The 12,256-nt window shown below is 40.8% G+C and overlaps 1 protein-coding gene and 2 long non-coding RNA genes across 4 annotated transcripts in view; 2 read left to right on the top strand and 1 right to left on the bottom strand.

The window, feature by feature from the left end:
- The window catches only part of LOC148127303 (uncharacterized), a 38,687-nt gene extending 32,117 nt beyond the window's left edge, over positions 1 to 6,570 (top strand). The window contains exons 2-4 of one of the 2 annotated variants that reach the window (XR_015742194.1): positions 1,221 to 1,331; positions 3,170 to 3,296; positions 6,462 to 6,570. This is a non-coding gene — a long non-coding RNA (uncharacterized LOC148127303). Of the gene's footprint in view, positions 1 to 1,220; positions 1,362 to 3,169; positions 3,297 to 6,461 lie in introns of both variants that reach the window. The other variant, XR_015742195.1, reaches the window with a different exon arrangement.
- Positions 1 to 8,955, bottom strand: part of LOC148127302 (uncharacterized) — a 38,639-nt gene extending 29,684 nt beyond the window's left edge. The window contains exons 1-2 of the long non-coding RNA XR_015742193.1: positions 8,877 to 8,955; positions 4,354 to 4,413 (exon numbers count right to left, since the gene is read on the bottom strand). This is a non-coding gene — a long non-coding RNA (uncharacterized LOC148127302). The remainder of the gene's footprint in view (positions 1 to 4,353; positions 4,414 to 8,876) is intronic.
- A 17-nt stretch (positions 8,956 to 8,972) lies between these two features.
- Positions 8,973 to 12,256, top strand: part of LOC113438459 (guanine nucleotide-binding protein G(q) subunit alpha) — a 96,537-nt gene continuing 93,253 nt past the window's right edge. Inside the window, exon 1 of the mRNA XM_026703833.2 lies at positions 8,973 to 9,987. Within this exon, the coding sequence (XP_026559618.1) occupies positions 9,852 to 9,987 (136 nt within the window). The 5' untranslated portion in view covers positions 8,973 to 9,851. The remainder of the gene's footprint in view (positions 9,988 to 12,256) is intronic.

Below are 12,256 nucleotides of genomic sequence, written 5' to 3'. Positions count from 1 at the left end.
TGAAGACCTAGTGTTATTTATATTTAATGAATAAATTGCCTATATATCTAGGTTATACATGGATGATTACAAGGGAATGTGGCTAGCTTTTACCAAAGCATGTAAAACAGTTTTAATTAATAAACCAAAAAATGTCTTTAGGAAGCAACATGCTTCAGAAATGAATGGAGTGGTCACAGAGGGCAGGTTGATTTAGTGCATATCAGATTTTAAAGAGCTGTTTTTTTAGCTTTTGGTTAATAGTTGGGGGGATTTGGGTCTATTCCACAGCTTTCTGTAATCTTATTGTGTTTTAGGTGGAAAACTCCTACTTTTGGCAGATGTGCCACTATAATTTGATAGTGCAAGTGGAGGAATCTATAAAGCTAGAAAAAAGAGTAGATGGTTTATAACAGATATAACAGATAATTAGAGTTGGAAGGGACCTTGTAGGTCATCTAGTCCAATCCCCGCCCAAGTGGGAGACCCTACACCATTTCTGACAAATGGCAGTCCAATCTCTTCTTGAAAGTCTCAAGTGATAATGCTCCCACAACTTCCGAGGGCAAGCTGTTGGTTGATTGTTCTCACTGTCCAAAAGTTTCTCCTTATTTCTAGGTTAAATCTCTCCTTGTTCAGTTTCCATCCATTATTGTCTGGCCTACAGGCGCTTTAGAAAATAGCTTGATCCCTTCCTCCCTGTGGCAGCCCCTCAAATATTATGTTTCACATCTCTGCTTCATGGCTGAAGTACTAGATAACATATAGTCTCTTAAGTATAGGAAAGTGAGTTATAGGTGCTGCAATAGCAATCAGAAAAATATAAGCAGTCTGACCATGCAATGAAGTAATCTTACATAAAAATACTTCTCTATGTCTCCCCCTCCTAAAAAAACATTATCTCCTATTTTCCCCCCTGGAATCAAGGCTACCAACCCATTCATAAATAAAAACCAATACTTTATTATGTGTCTAGTCAAAATGGGCATGTAAGAGTACAACTACCAGGACCAAACAGTTGCTGAGATCTTAAATGAGAACTAACTGCAAATAAATATTGTCATGATCTTTTATCTGCTTCTTGCTTCAAAAAACTACATCAATTTTGCTAGATACAGTACCATAGGCCATAAAAAAGATCTATGGGGATCACAGACAATTTTAGGCCATAGATTATCTATATATGAATCAGTGTACATTGTGATCCTTTTCTTATTCTTCTTGTTGCACTTTCTCTATAGCCTTAATCACCTCCCAGTTGGACTATAGAAATGTGCTCTATGTGGGACTACCCTTGAAGAGCATTCAGAAGCAGCAACTAGTCCAGAAGCCATTGGTGCATGAAGTTTTGGGTATGCTGAAGTCTTCATGTATACTTCAAGGTGTAGTCATCTTTTGTGTTACATTGTTGGCATGTTTTTAATATTGTTAGACATTCTAATATTACTAGAATCTCTATGTTGAGGTGGGATAATAACCTAAATCATATGTATATGTGTATTTTAATTTAATTGCAACATATTTAGTTCACTCAAATGAAATAGCACACAAAGCCATTGGCCATTTGCTCCCTTGGTATATACTTCTTTTATGAATCAGTTTTAAAATGCATGGCAAACCAAGCAGAAATGCTCATATCTGAGCTACATTCAATGCAAATAATGGATATATACCTTAAGGCTATCCCTCTGCCATTCTAGACGTCTAAATATATTGCATTGAATATAGAGTAAATTAGTTACCTAATTGCTACACAAATCTAAATATATTGCATTGAATATAGAGTAAGTTAGTTACCTAATTGCTACACAAATCACTATCATGACTAAGGTTTCTTCACTGTTTTCAGTGGAACTTTATAGAACCTACCTTACTTTAGTGCAGTATATTTCAAACTTGGCGACTTTAAGATGTATGGGCTTCATCTCTAAATTTAAATTTAGAGGCTGCCCTAATGCAAAGTTTGTATTACAATATAATGTAATGCTTGTACTGATGTATTGCATTAGAAAATTTAAAAAACAGTAATATCAGAAAGAAAAACCAACCCTGAACACCCAAAAGGACAATCATAACAACCCAAAAAGTATCCACCCCAAAACACAGTAAAAAACATAACCCACAGGGCAACCCAGATCAATCTACTCCAGGATAAAGAGCTGTCCTTTGAAATGAAGTGAAGCAGTTGTTAAGTGAGACTACACACCTGGCACTCCCAGTTGTGGTCATTTAATGATCTTCCAGGTCATTAAGCAGCCAGAATGAAGGGTCTGCCAACTAAGGATCTCAGCTCTGCACCTGAAGTCCACACATCATAAAATTGCTAAGTTTGAAAAATCCTTTTGGTTTAACATCTAATCTGCATTTGACAGGTAATCCTCAACTTACAACCACAAATGAGCCCAAATTTCTATTGTGAGATATTGGTTAAGTGAAATATTGGTTAACTTTTGCCCCATTTTATGACATTTCTTGCCGCAAGTTGTTAAGTGAATCTCTGAAGTTATTAAGTTAGTAACTCGGTTGTTAAGTGAATCTGGCTTCCTCATTAACTTTGCTTATCAGAAGATTACAAAAGGTGATCACATGACCCTGGGACACTCCAACTGTCATAAATATGAACCAGTTGCCAAGCATCTGATCCTATGACCATGGGGATCAGAGTAGTGGTGAGATTCAAAAATTTTTTACTACCGGTTCTGTGGGCAGGGCTTGGTACCTCTGGGGTGGTATTCAGCAGGTTCTGACTAGTTCTGGAGAACCGGTAGCAGAAATTTCGAGTAGTTCGGAGACCCGGCGAATCCCACTTCTGACTGGAGATTTTACAGCATCCTTTCCCTGCCACACCCACCAAGCCACGCCCACAGAACCGGTAGTAAAAAAAATTGAATCCCACCACTGAGTAAAGATTGTAACTGTGAAAAATGGTCATTAGTTACTTTATTCAGTGCCTTTGTAACTTTGAACAGTCACTAAATGAATTGTGGTAAGTCAAGGACTCCCTGTATTGCAGCCTGCTTCAAGTGGCTGGGTTTTTTCTGTTCCTTGTCTTTCTACTTCCAGCGTTTCATTTCAATGAACAGCTGTGTGTCTGAGCCAGCAGTGCAATGTGACTTCCAGCAAAACACAAAAAGTACCTTATTGTGCAGGGTTATTTCCTGTGTTTCATGCTTTCAATTTCACATTATAGCACTAAATTGATGGAATTATGCAACTATGGAAAATCACCATTTGGGACCTTTTGTAAGCAATCTCCTAGCTGCAGCTCCTCTACTGTAAACATCTTACTGCCGACTTTCATCCCAGCTTTCTTAAAGGTATGAGTAGAAGCCTTTCTCATAATTTACTGTTCATTATGATCCACGTTTTAAAAAAAGATGTTAAAATTCATAATCTTGAACTATTGCTTGCTTTCTTATGTAAAATTCATCTGGAATACATTCACGTGAATTCAGTTGGGTATTAATGACCATAATTGAAACCAGAATCACGGGCACTGAGTGAAGCAGTTGTTAAGTGAGACTACATACCTGGCACTCCCAATTGTGGTCATTTAATGATCTTCCAAGTCATTAAGCAGCCAGAATGAAGGGTCTGCCAACTAAGGATCTCAGCTCTGCACCTGAAATCCTCTTGGTTGTTAGTGAGTAAAAGGATTGTCTGCTGGATGCACGGAAGGGAAATCCTTTGTCACTCTGCCAGAATGGGTTAGGGTTAATTCTGTTTCTGCAGCCTGCCAAAGGATTTCCACTCCTCTCCATAATACATAGAAAGAAAATCCTTGATAGGGGCTGCAGGATTTCTGCTCCCCTGATCTAAGACCGTAAGTATGACCACTTGTAAGGACTATTTGTATTTGTACATTCCACAATTAACTTTTGCATTCCAATTATGGGCACATTTAGAACAATCAAGAACAAATTTAGTTCTTAAGAGCCTACCACTTTGCAACACAGCCTACCTATTTAGTATGTGAAGCAGTAAAGACCTTCTCTATGTCCCAATGGTCCCATCTAAAGAAAAAACTAGCTGAAAGCAAACTTAGAACTGTCCTCATGTCTTCATTAATATTTTAACAGGTTGTCCTACTAAAAGATTTTCTCTGTTATTTGCTTTTGTTGGTGTGCAAAAACAGGCTTAATTAAGCATATTTTTTACTTATTAGGTTAGCAATAACAATACATTGTAATTCCCTATTGTGATTTAGTTATACTAAACGGTCTTGAGTAGAAATATATTTGAGAAAAGCAAAATACAAATCTTATGAATAGAGATTCCAGAATCTTTTCTCACAATGTAGTTCCTATTCTAGTCTAGTGTCAGAGCATACCAAAGTAGAGTGAAGATGAGGACACTTTTTCCAGATTAACTCACCTTACTTGTGAGTTCAGTTAGAATGAATAGTGGCAATCCTGGCTTGGATCTTCTTGTCATCTGAAATATAGTTTAAAAAACACCTCATTTTTTGGGCCATCAGTTGGTTCTGTTTTGACATCATGTTCTACAATCAGACAAACCACAGTGTACTGTATTGTGCAGAACCAACCAGTTTTGAAACTCATAAGAATAAAATTCAAATGTGAAAACAAAAAAATAGGCAATAGTTTAATGACCAAGTATAGGTGGTCCTCATTTACTGACCACTCCTACAGAGACCATTCAAGGTTGGAGAAGTTGGTAGGCTGCAAATAGTGACATGATGTCCTCACTTAACATGCACATAGTTTTTTACTTAATGATGACAAACCATTGTTTCTATAGTTTCTTAATGAAGAAACATGTGGACTAAATTGCCTTCCAACTATACTACTAAAAAGAATACATGTTTCCCTTCTATCAGTGACCAATGCAGGTATGGGTATTCATATTCCTGTAACTGAGGGATCGCAAACATTTGTGCACTTATTCCTTCTGATTCCACTGGACTCCTTCATTAAAAGACAATGGCCAAGTTCACATATCAATGCTAAACTATAACTTGAGAACCCAACTATTATTACAACTTAGCGTGTGATATGAACCCACCTATTTGTGACATAGTCAGCAAGCCATGCTTAAACAATTCCAGCCATTGTCAAGCCATTTTAGAAGGCTAAAAAAGTTTGGAAAAAAATTATTAAGTAAATGTCACCTTAGTGAATCTTGAAAATAAATGTGTATATCCATCATTTGTACAAAAGTACAATTATTCTTCCTTCGGAGGAGGCCCTTGGTACACACTCTTAGAGAGTTTGGGTAACTGAGTTCACAGTACACCTGGTGTTCAGTTCAATAATATAAAGCTCAGTGGGTTTAGCAAATAGGAGAAAAAGTAACATCATATAAAAAATAGGCATCATTGTATGTTCCCATCATATCTAAAGAACAGCAATACCTTAAAACAAATTATCTGTTTAAAAAAGGGCAAATCTCCTCTGTAATATGAATATATTAATCTACAGCTCACATTAGCCTTTTACCCTTAAGTGGTGCAAATCAGCCCAAAGAGAACGTCTTACAGCTCTTGCCGGGAAGTGGAAAAAAACAAACCCAGAGTGTGCCTTGCCTCACGTATCTGGCTAGTTATTAGTGGAGATATCTCTATGGTTGTCATGGAGGCCATGCAGTCCCAAGCTGACCCTAAAGGAAGAGTTAGTCTTGGCATAAATGGTAAGGCTGTTTCTAAACAACAAGCTATTACATGATAGTTGCCAATACTGTGTGAAAACACATTTCTATGAGTCCCCTGAAAAAAAAAAACCACCTTAATACTCTTAATGAAGATAACTACAGGAATAAATAATACTTTACTATCAGTTTGCATGGTACCTAAGAGGTGCACAAAAAGTGGGGAGCATGGAAGATTTCTATCTGGAACAGAAAATGAGAAGAGGAAGAATGGCAAATATAGGGAATAAATGTAAAACGGGCCACAGTGGGATTCATAGAAAAGAACTACACAACAAAACTGAATAGAGAAAACCTTTTTTGGATTCATCCCATTAGGAATTTTGTAGAAATCACATTTCTTTTGAACAAAGTGAAATATGGTTACAGCTACTATCCTATCAGAGAAAGCGAACGAACTTAATTAATAATTATTATTTAGCTACATGCTGCTAAAATCACGAAATGTTGTTTTATTTTTTTATACAATGAAAATAAGTGTTGCTTAAGTTGCTATCATGAACAAAAGCATCAATAATAGTTAAAATTCGGATCCCATTCCAATCTCCCTGCTGGTATTAATTTGGAAATCCTAGGTTAGAGAAGATGCCTTAGAATGAATATTTCAATAAAAAGAACTTAACAATGCTAAATATTTGTATGTTATCATTAGATTGTTCTTTTAAGACCAATACCCAATGAACCTAGATTCTGGATGTTTTCTCTCATTGTGATTAAATGAGTGGACTTTAGCCAACCAATCTATAAATATATGTAACGAATTTTAAAATGGTAAAGGTCTTCTTTTCATATTGTTGGTTTCCCACTCTCATCAGCTCTCACGAGCAAAGTTAATGACCAGGAACCAAGGCAAGGAATGAGGACAGATCACATCAAGATATAATCAATCATGAGTCTGCATAGATAGGTAAGCATTCTATTTCCTTGTTCTGTACCCCTTTAAGAGGTCTACAATAAACTATCTGTTTTTTCAAGCTTTATAATAGAAGAGGCTCAATTCTTATATGTGTATCTACACCGCACATGTATACAGCATGTAAGCCATACTAACTTTTTTCCAAACAAAAATATAAAATATTTTCAAAACTTGCTCAGGATCCCACAATTTGACATAGAAGATACCTTTTATCATTAGTTTTATTACCATGGTTCTAATTCTGTTTATTACCACTGCTGCATTGTTAATGTTTATGTTCCAATTTGTTATAATTCCTCAGGGTAGTGATTGCCTAAATTTGCTGAAACTTTACTCCAGCATAATGTGGGAATAGTTTATACTTAAGTTTGGCACTTAAACATGAAAGATAAAATGTAAACTTGTGATCTCTGCTGAACTTTTGAAACTATACACACAAACACACACACGAATTGATTCTCCAACTGCGTAGCAATAAATTTATTTCAATAAAATTGTTTTGGCAGGTAGCCAAAGAAATTTTCATACAGATTCAGATTGTAATGTCACCCTGAAATTATTCATTTCCTTAATCTTGCTCTTTCAAAAAATATATTGATGTTGGACACTTTTCTTTCTTACAAAAAAAAAAGATAATAATAATAATACTTTATTTGCGGTCACAGACCAAAACACAAGTACAACAAAGAAGAACATGGGAAATTAATCTATGGACTAACTCTAGAGTCTAAGAATAGTAGCAGGTCAGAGAACAGACCTAAAGTGGCAGCTCTACACTGATGTTGCCCAGCAACAGCATAAATCAAGGGAAGCTTGATCAATTTCTTATAGGTACAAAAAAAAAAAAAACGTGCATGTCCCACTTCATATATTTTGTAAATACATGTTCCTCTCATGCTTATCTTACCTCTAATCTAAATAAAGTTATAAAATTGTTAATTAACCGAGTCCAGTTTTCCCTTTATTATAATTATATAACATCTGGAAAGCCATGTAAGATGTGAAGGTAAAATATCCTTCAAATTAAGCTAAACTCCTTCCAATTTCATGGAACCATGTGTACCGCATCTTCACATGAAAATAAGATTTAATTCACTTGGAAAAATTGGCTCTGTGTCAGAATCACTTTCTTACATAGGAGTGTCAAATTTTTGATTGTTGTGCCTATATATATTAAGTGTTGACAATGGTAGGGGTCTTAAGATTATTCTAAAGTCTCTAATTTTTGCAGAACAAGATTTTGGAGATCAAAACAGCTACAACTCTTTCTGGAGCCATAATCTTCAAGTAAGCATTTGGATACACTGATTCTCTTCATTCAGTCATTTTCAGGATTCCAGTTTCCAAGAAAAAAAAAAGTAAAGCAAATTAGTTCCACCTAGTAGTAATTTGTCAATCTCAGTTTAATTATTTTATTACTTTTTTACACAAGAATCTACCTTAACTGCATACAGGGTAGGCCTTAGCTACTATTTTGGTCCTCAGAAGCAGTTGCCACAGAAGGAAACAGATATGGAAATGATCTGGCTTAAACTTTCACCATCTGGTAAGTGGAGGAATTTAAAGATCATAAACTGTTTTACTCACTGGCGGAAATATAATAAATAATGAACCAATGCCGTTCGATTACTGTTATTCCCAGCACTGAGGAAAAAATCTGTGTTCAGACTAGGTAACATTGGGTCACTCAGTTTCCCAACCAACCTACCTCACAGGGTTGTTGTCAGGAAACCTTATAGGAGTACTAGCCATACTGCCTGGAGCAGGAAAGGTAGGATATAAATCTAACAAATATCAAAATAGCAGGCGATAAGCATGCAATTCCCTTGGTGACGGTCCTCTAACCTCAGACATAATATTTCTGAAGAACCGGATTTATCCCCACGTAATTCGTCTCAGCTTCGCCTGATTTCATTAAGTCTCCCTTCTCCCAACAGCGTCCCGGATCCTTTTAAAAATAAGAGAAAGCGAAGGCTCGCCCTACACGCGATGTCGTGGAAAGGGTAGGGAAAGGAATACAGAGCTGAAGAAGGGGAGGCGAGATTTAAAACCGTACTAATTCGAAGGTTTCCCGTTTCTCTCAAGCGGCAGCCCCCTGCCCTAGAGAATAATCGCGACGCTCATAGTAATGCATTACTTGCAGCCCCTCGCGGGGGTGGGGAGAAAGGGTTCGGTCCTCCCTTTGTGATTGCGGGCGCTGCAGTGCGAAGCGGCGGGTGTGAAGCTTCCACTTCCCTGGGATTTCATTTCTGGGGGAGGGGGGTGCACGCAGAACAGAAAGCAAGAGAAAAGAGCCGCCATATTCTTGCCTTACCACGCCCGGAGAGCTGAGCTACTGAAATCTGTCTGGCTACACAGTATATGCACCAGTCTCTGCCACCCCATCCCCCCCCGCCTCCCGCGGTACCCACCCCCGTTTCTTACACCAAAGGAAAGGCGGAACCGAGAAAGGAAGAGCTGGCCCTCCCTGACTGTCGCTGCTGCTGCTGCTGCCGCCGCCTTCAAAGACAAGCAAGCGCAGCCATCTCTCTCTCTCTCTCTCTCTCTCTTTCTTTCTTTCTTTTTTTCTTTCTTTCTATTCCTCCCTATTTCTTCTCCCTCAGGCTCCCTAGCGAGGGAAGTTGGCTTTCCAAGAAGCAGCCCAGAGGGTTTCTCGGGGCCAGGGCAGAAGCTGTGTCTCCTGCGCGCGACGCTTGGGGGCCGCCGCGTTTGGGAAAAGGCAGCCGGAGGAAGCGGGGAGAAAGCGAAGGAAATGGACGGGCTCGGAGAGGAAGGCGGCTTCGGGCGCAGACGTTAAGGGCTTCCAGGCAGAGAAGGGAAGAGCCGCGCGGTTTGCTAGAGAGTCGGGAGAGGAGGAGGCGGCAGCAGCGCAGGAATAGAGGGAAGGGGTAGCAAAGCGGGGTTCTTTGCAAGCAGGACGCTTTAGCTTTCTTGCTGGGCAGCGCGCTTGGCTGCTGCTGCTTCTGTTTCTCCGCGGTTTGGCGCAGGATTGAAGGGAGAGAAGGACTCGGAAGCGGCGAGGTTTCCAAAGGCAGGCTTGGGGGGAAATAGGTGGGGGATACCTGCCCGGGGAGGGGGGGGCACGTCGCGGAGGTGCCCGGGCGTCTCCGCGTGTTAGCAGCCAGGGTTCTCCCCGGGGCTTGCCTTGCCTTTGCCCGCGCCTGCCGACGGGAGGGGCGCTCCGAGTGAGGAGCGGGAGGGCTTTCTGGCGCTCGCGGCTTTGTGGCTCGGGGTCTGCGTGTTTTCGGGGGGCGGGAGGGGGGGGCTGCGCCTGAACCAGCTCGGAAGAATGACTCTGGAGTCCATCATGGCGTGCTGCCTGAGCGAGGAAGCCAAGGAAGCCAGGCGGATCAACGATGAGATCGAGAGGCAGCTCCGCCGAGACAAGCGGGACGCCCGCCGAGAACTCAAGCTGCTGCTTCTGGGTAAGATTTAGCCGGCGGCGCCCGTCACCCCATTTTGGGCAGCTGCTTCTCCCCCACTCCTCCCCCACTCCCCCGTGCCAATCTTGCAACGTCCCAGACGAAAGGGGGGGACGGCGGAGGAGCTTAGGTCTACCTATAGCCCTAAGAAGAAAGGGGTGATCCTGGGTGTGCTGATGCGTGTTGTGTGTATGTATGTGTATGCACACGAAAGTGCTCACAAGGATCGTGGCCGTGCGTTATTTGGATTTATTCCCGTGCAGTTAGTTGTGCACATCGTGGCTGTAGCCAAGCTGCCGTAGGAAATCAGAACTTGGGTCCGTTGGCATGAAAGGTGTGTTCAAACGGCAGCCTGGGGAAGGGACAGTAAGGGAGAATTGTAACCACTTCCCGCTTCCTTATTATTCCTTATTCCTGTTTATCTTTGCAACGGGATTTTGCCACCTCCATCCCTAACGAGATGCGTTATCCCGGGCGTAGGATGCCAGGATGCCTCGCCTTAGCCTCCTCGGCCCCTTTTCCTCTCCTGGCGTTTGCCCGCCGTCTCCTCCTGCCTTTCCGAGCATGCAGCGTGTCTGCAGCGAGTCGAATGGCTGCTTGGGCTTGCTGTGGGTGGTTGCGTGTGGAGTGGACGCCTTCCCGAAAATGGAGAGAAAGAGGCGAGGTTGGGTGAAAAGGGAGAGAGGAGAAGTAGAGCAAGATGCCGAGCTTCAGGCAGAGATGGGTGGCAAACGCCTGTTGTGGGAATGGGAAGAGAGCAAGGAGGAGAAACACAACCCCCAACCCGCCTTTGCCAAGGCTGACCCGAAAGAAAGAGCTGGACCGAAGAAGGAGCTGCCTTCTAGGATTGATGGGGACAGGATTTCAGGCTGCAGGGTTCTGAGTATGTGCTCCCTCCCGTCTCAGGAAGGAAGGAGTCTTTCCTTCCTCTGCCCTGGAGCTGTGGCTTTTCTTGAAAGGCAGCAGGATCTGAACACAGATCAGGTGGAAGGCAAGCAAGGGTCTGGATCCAGCTTTCTGCCAGAGGCTGGCTGTGAACTGGGAATCTTTTATTGGTACAGAAAGAAGAAGGCTTTGAATCAGGAACACCTATATTTGGTGAGCTAGATAGGTGTGAGAATAGGAACCTGTGGAGTTGTTGCCATTTGGGGGTTCAAGCCCCCTAAATCAAAGACGCATGGGGGACAGAAATACAGTATCCATTTGGTGAGAGTATGTATGTCCTGCTGTAGCATCTTCAAAGCGGGAGGCTGTAACTAGGAATAATGGCTTGGAGAAAAAAATGTCTGCAGTACTGTTTGCTTGGAAGGCGTGGTGTTATAAAACTGCCATGTGTGAACCTCACAAAGAGCTCATGGCTTTATTGAAGCCTGCCTCTGTTTTGTACCCAGAAATAATTCCTCAGTCTTAGGGACGTTTTCCATTAAGAAAAATTAAAAATGGTGGGTAGCTGAGAAAACAAACTCTGCATTTAGGGGTTGCTCAGCAACATAAATGCCTTTTTTTCTTATGTAAGTTCTGCTGTGTAGTTCATATTGTTATGGGTAGGACAAGAATATAATAGTGCAAAGAAAAGGATCTGTGCTCTTTGGGCTCCATCGACTCAGTCTTGTCAGGAGCAAGCAGATGTGAAATAAAGACGTTGAACTTTTCTTTGTATTGTCACAAGAAGATCCAGGTAGAATATAACACCTTTGGGGCAAGTTACTACTCCACACCAACCTTCTCAGAGCTGATGCCTTCATTTGTGATGACACTACAACTATCAAAATTAGTTGGGTGTCTGCGGATTTTGGACATTATAATTCCAATGTGTCTGGAGGATGCCAAGTTCGGGAATGCAGATCAATGTTATCAGAAATTTGTTCCTTGGTTGCTGATTTATTAAAAAAATCTTTAGTCTTTAGGTACAATTTCAGATTGGAGAAAAAAGGGATGTGTGGAAAGTCCATTTGGAAACTTGGTATCTTCCTTACGAATGTTAATGTTTACTCATAGCTGAGAAATTAACCCATACCATTTTGTCTTGTAACAAAATCAGTGTGTCTGTTTTTTATTATTAAATTAAGATGATTTGATATATAAATAGTAGATTTTTTGTTTTCATTGTTTGTGAACATAAGGAGTTTTGTTTGTTAGAATAATGTCCATATTGCTATGCTAGTTAAAAACTTGACCCTATAATTTTGTGCCTCATTTAGAAATATATCAGTTGCCACTCTATGGAGATAAAATAGGAATGGGTCCTAAGACGGGTGCATGCAGCCAAATT

This window comes from Pseudonaja textilis, chromosome 2 (genome assembly GCF_049901715.1).
Source record: "Pseudonaja textilis isolate UNSWEBS1 chromosome 2, rPseTex1.2, whole genome shotgun sequence".
In the NCBI taxonomy this organism is placed as follows: domain Eukaryota; kingdom Metazoa; phylum Chordata; class Lepidosauria; order Squamata; family Elapidae; genus Pseudonaja; species Pseudonaja textilis.
The sequence above is the reverse complement of the archived record's forward strand: the minus strand, read 5'-3'. Positions and strand labels throughout refer to the sequence as shown.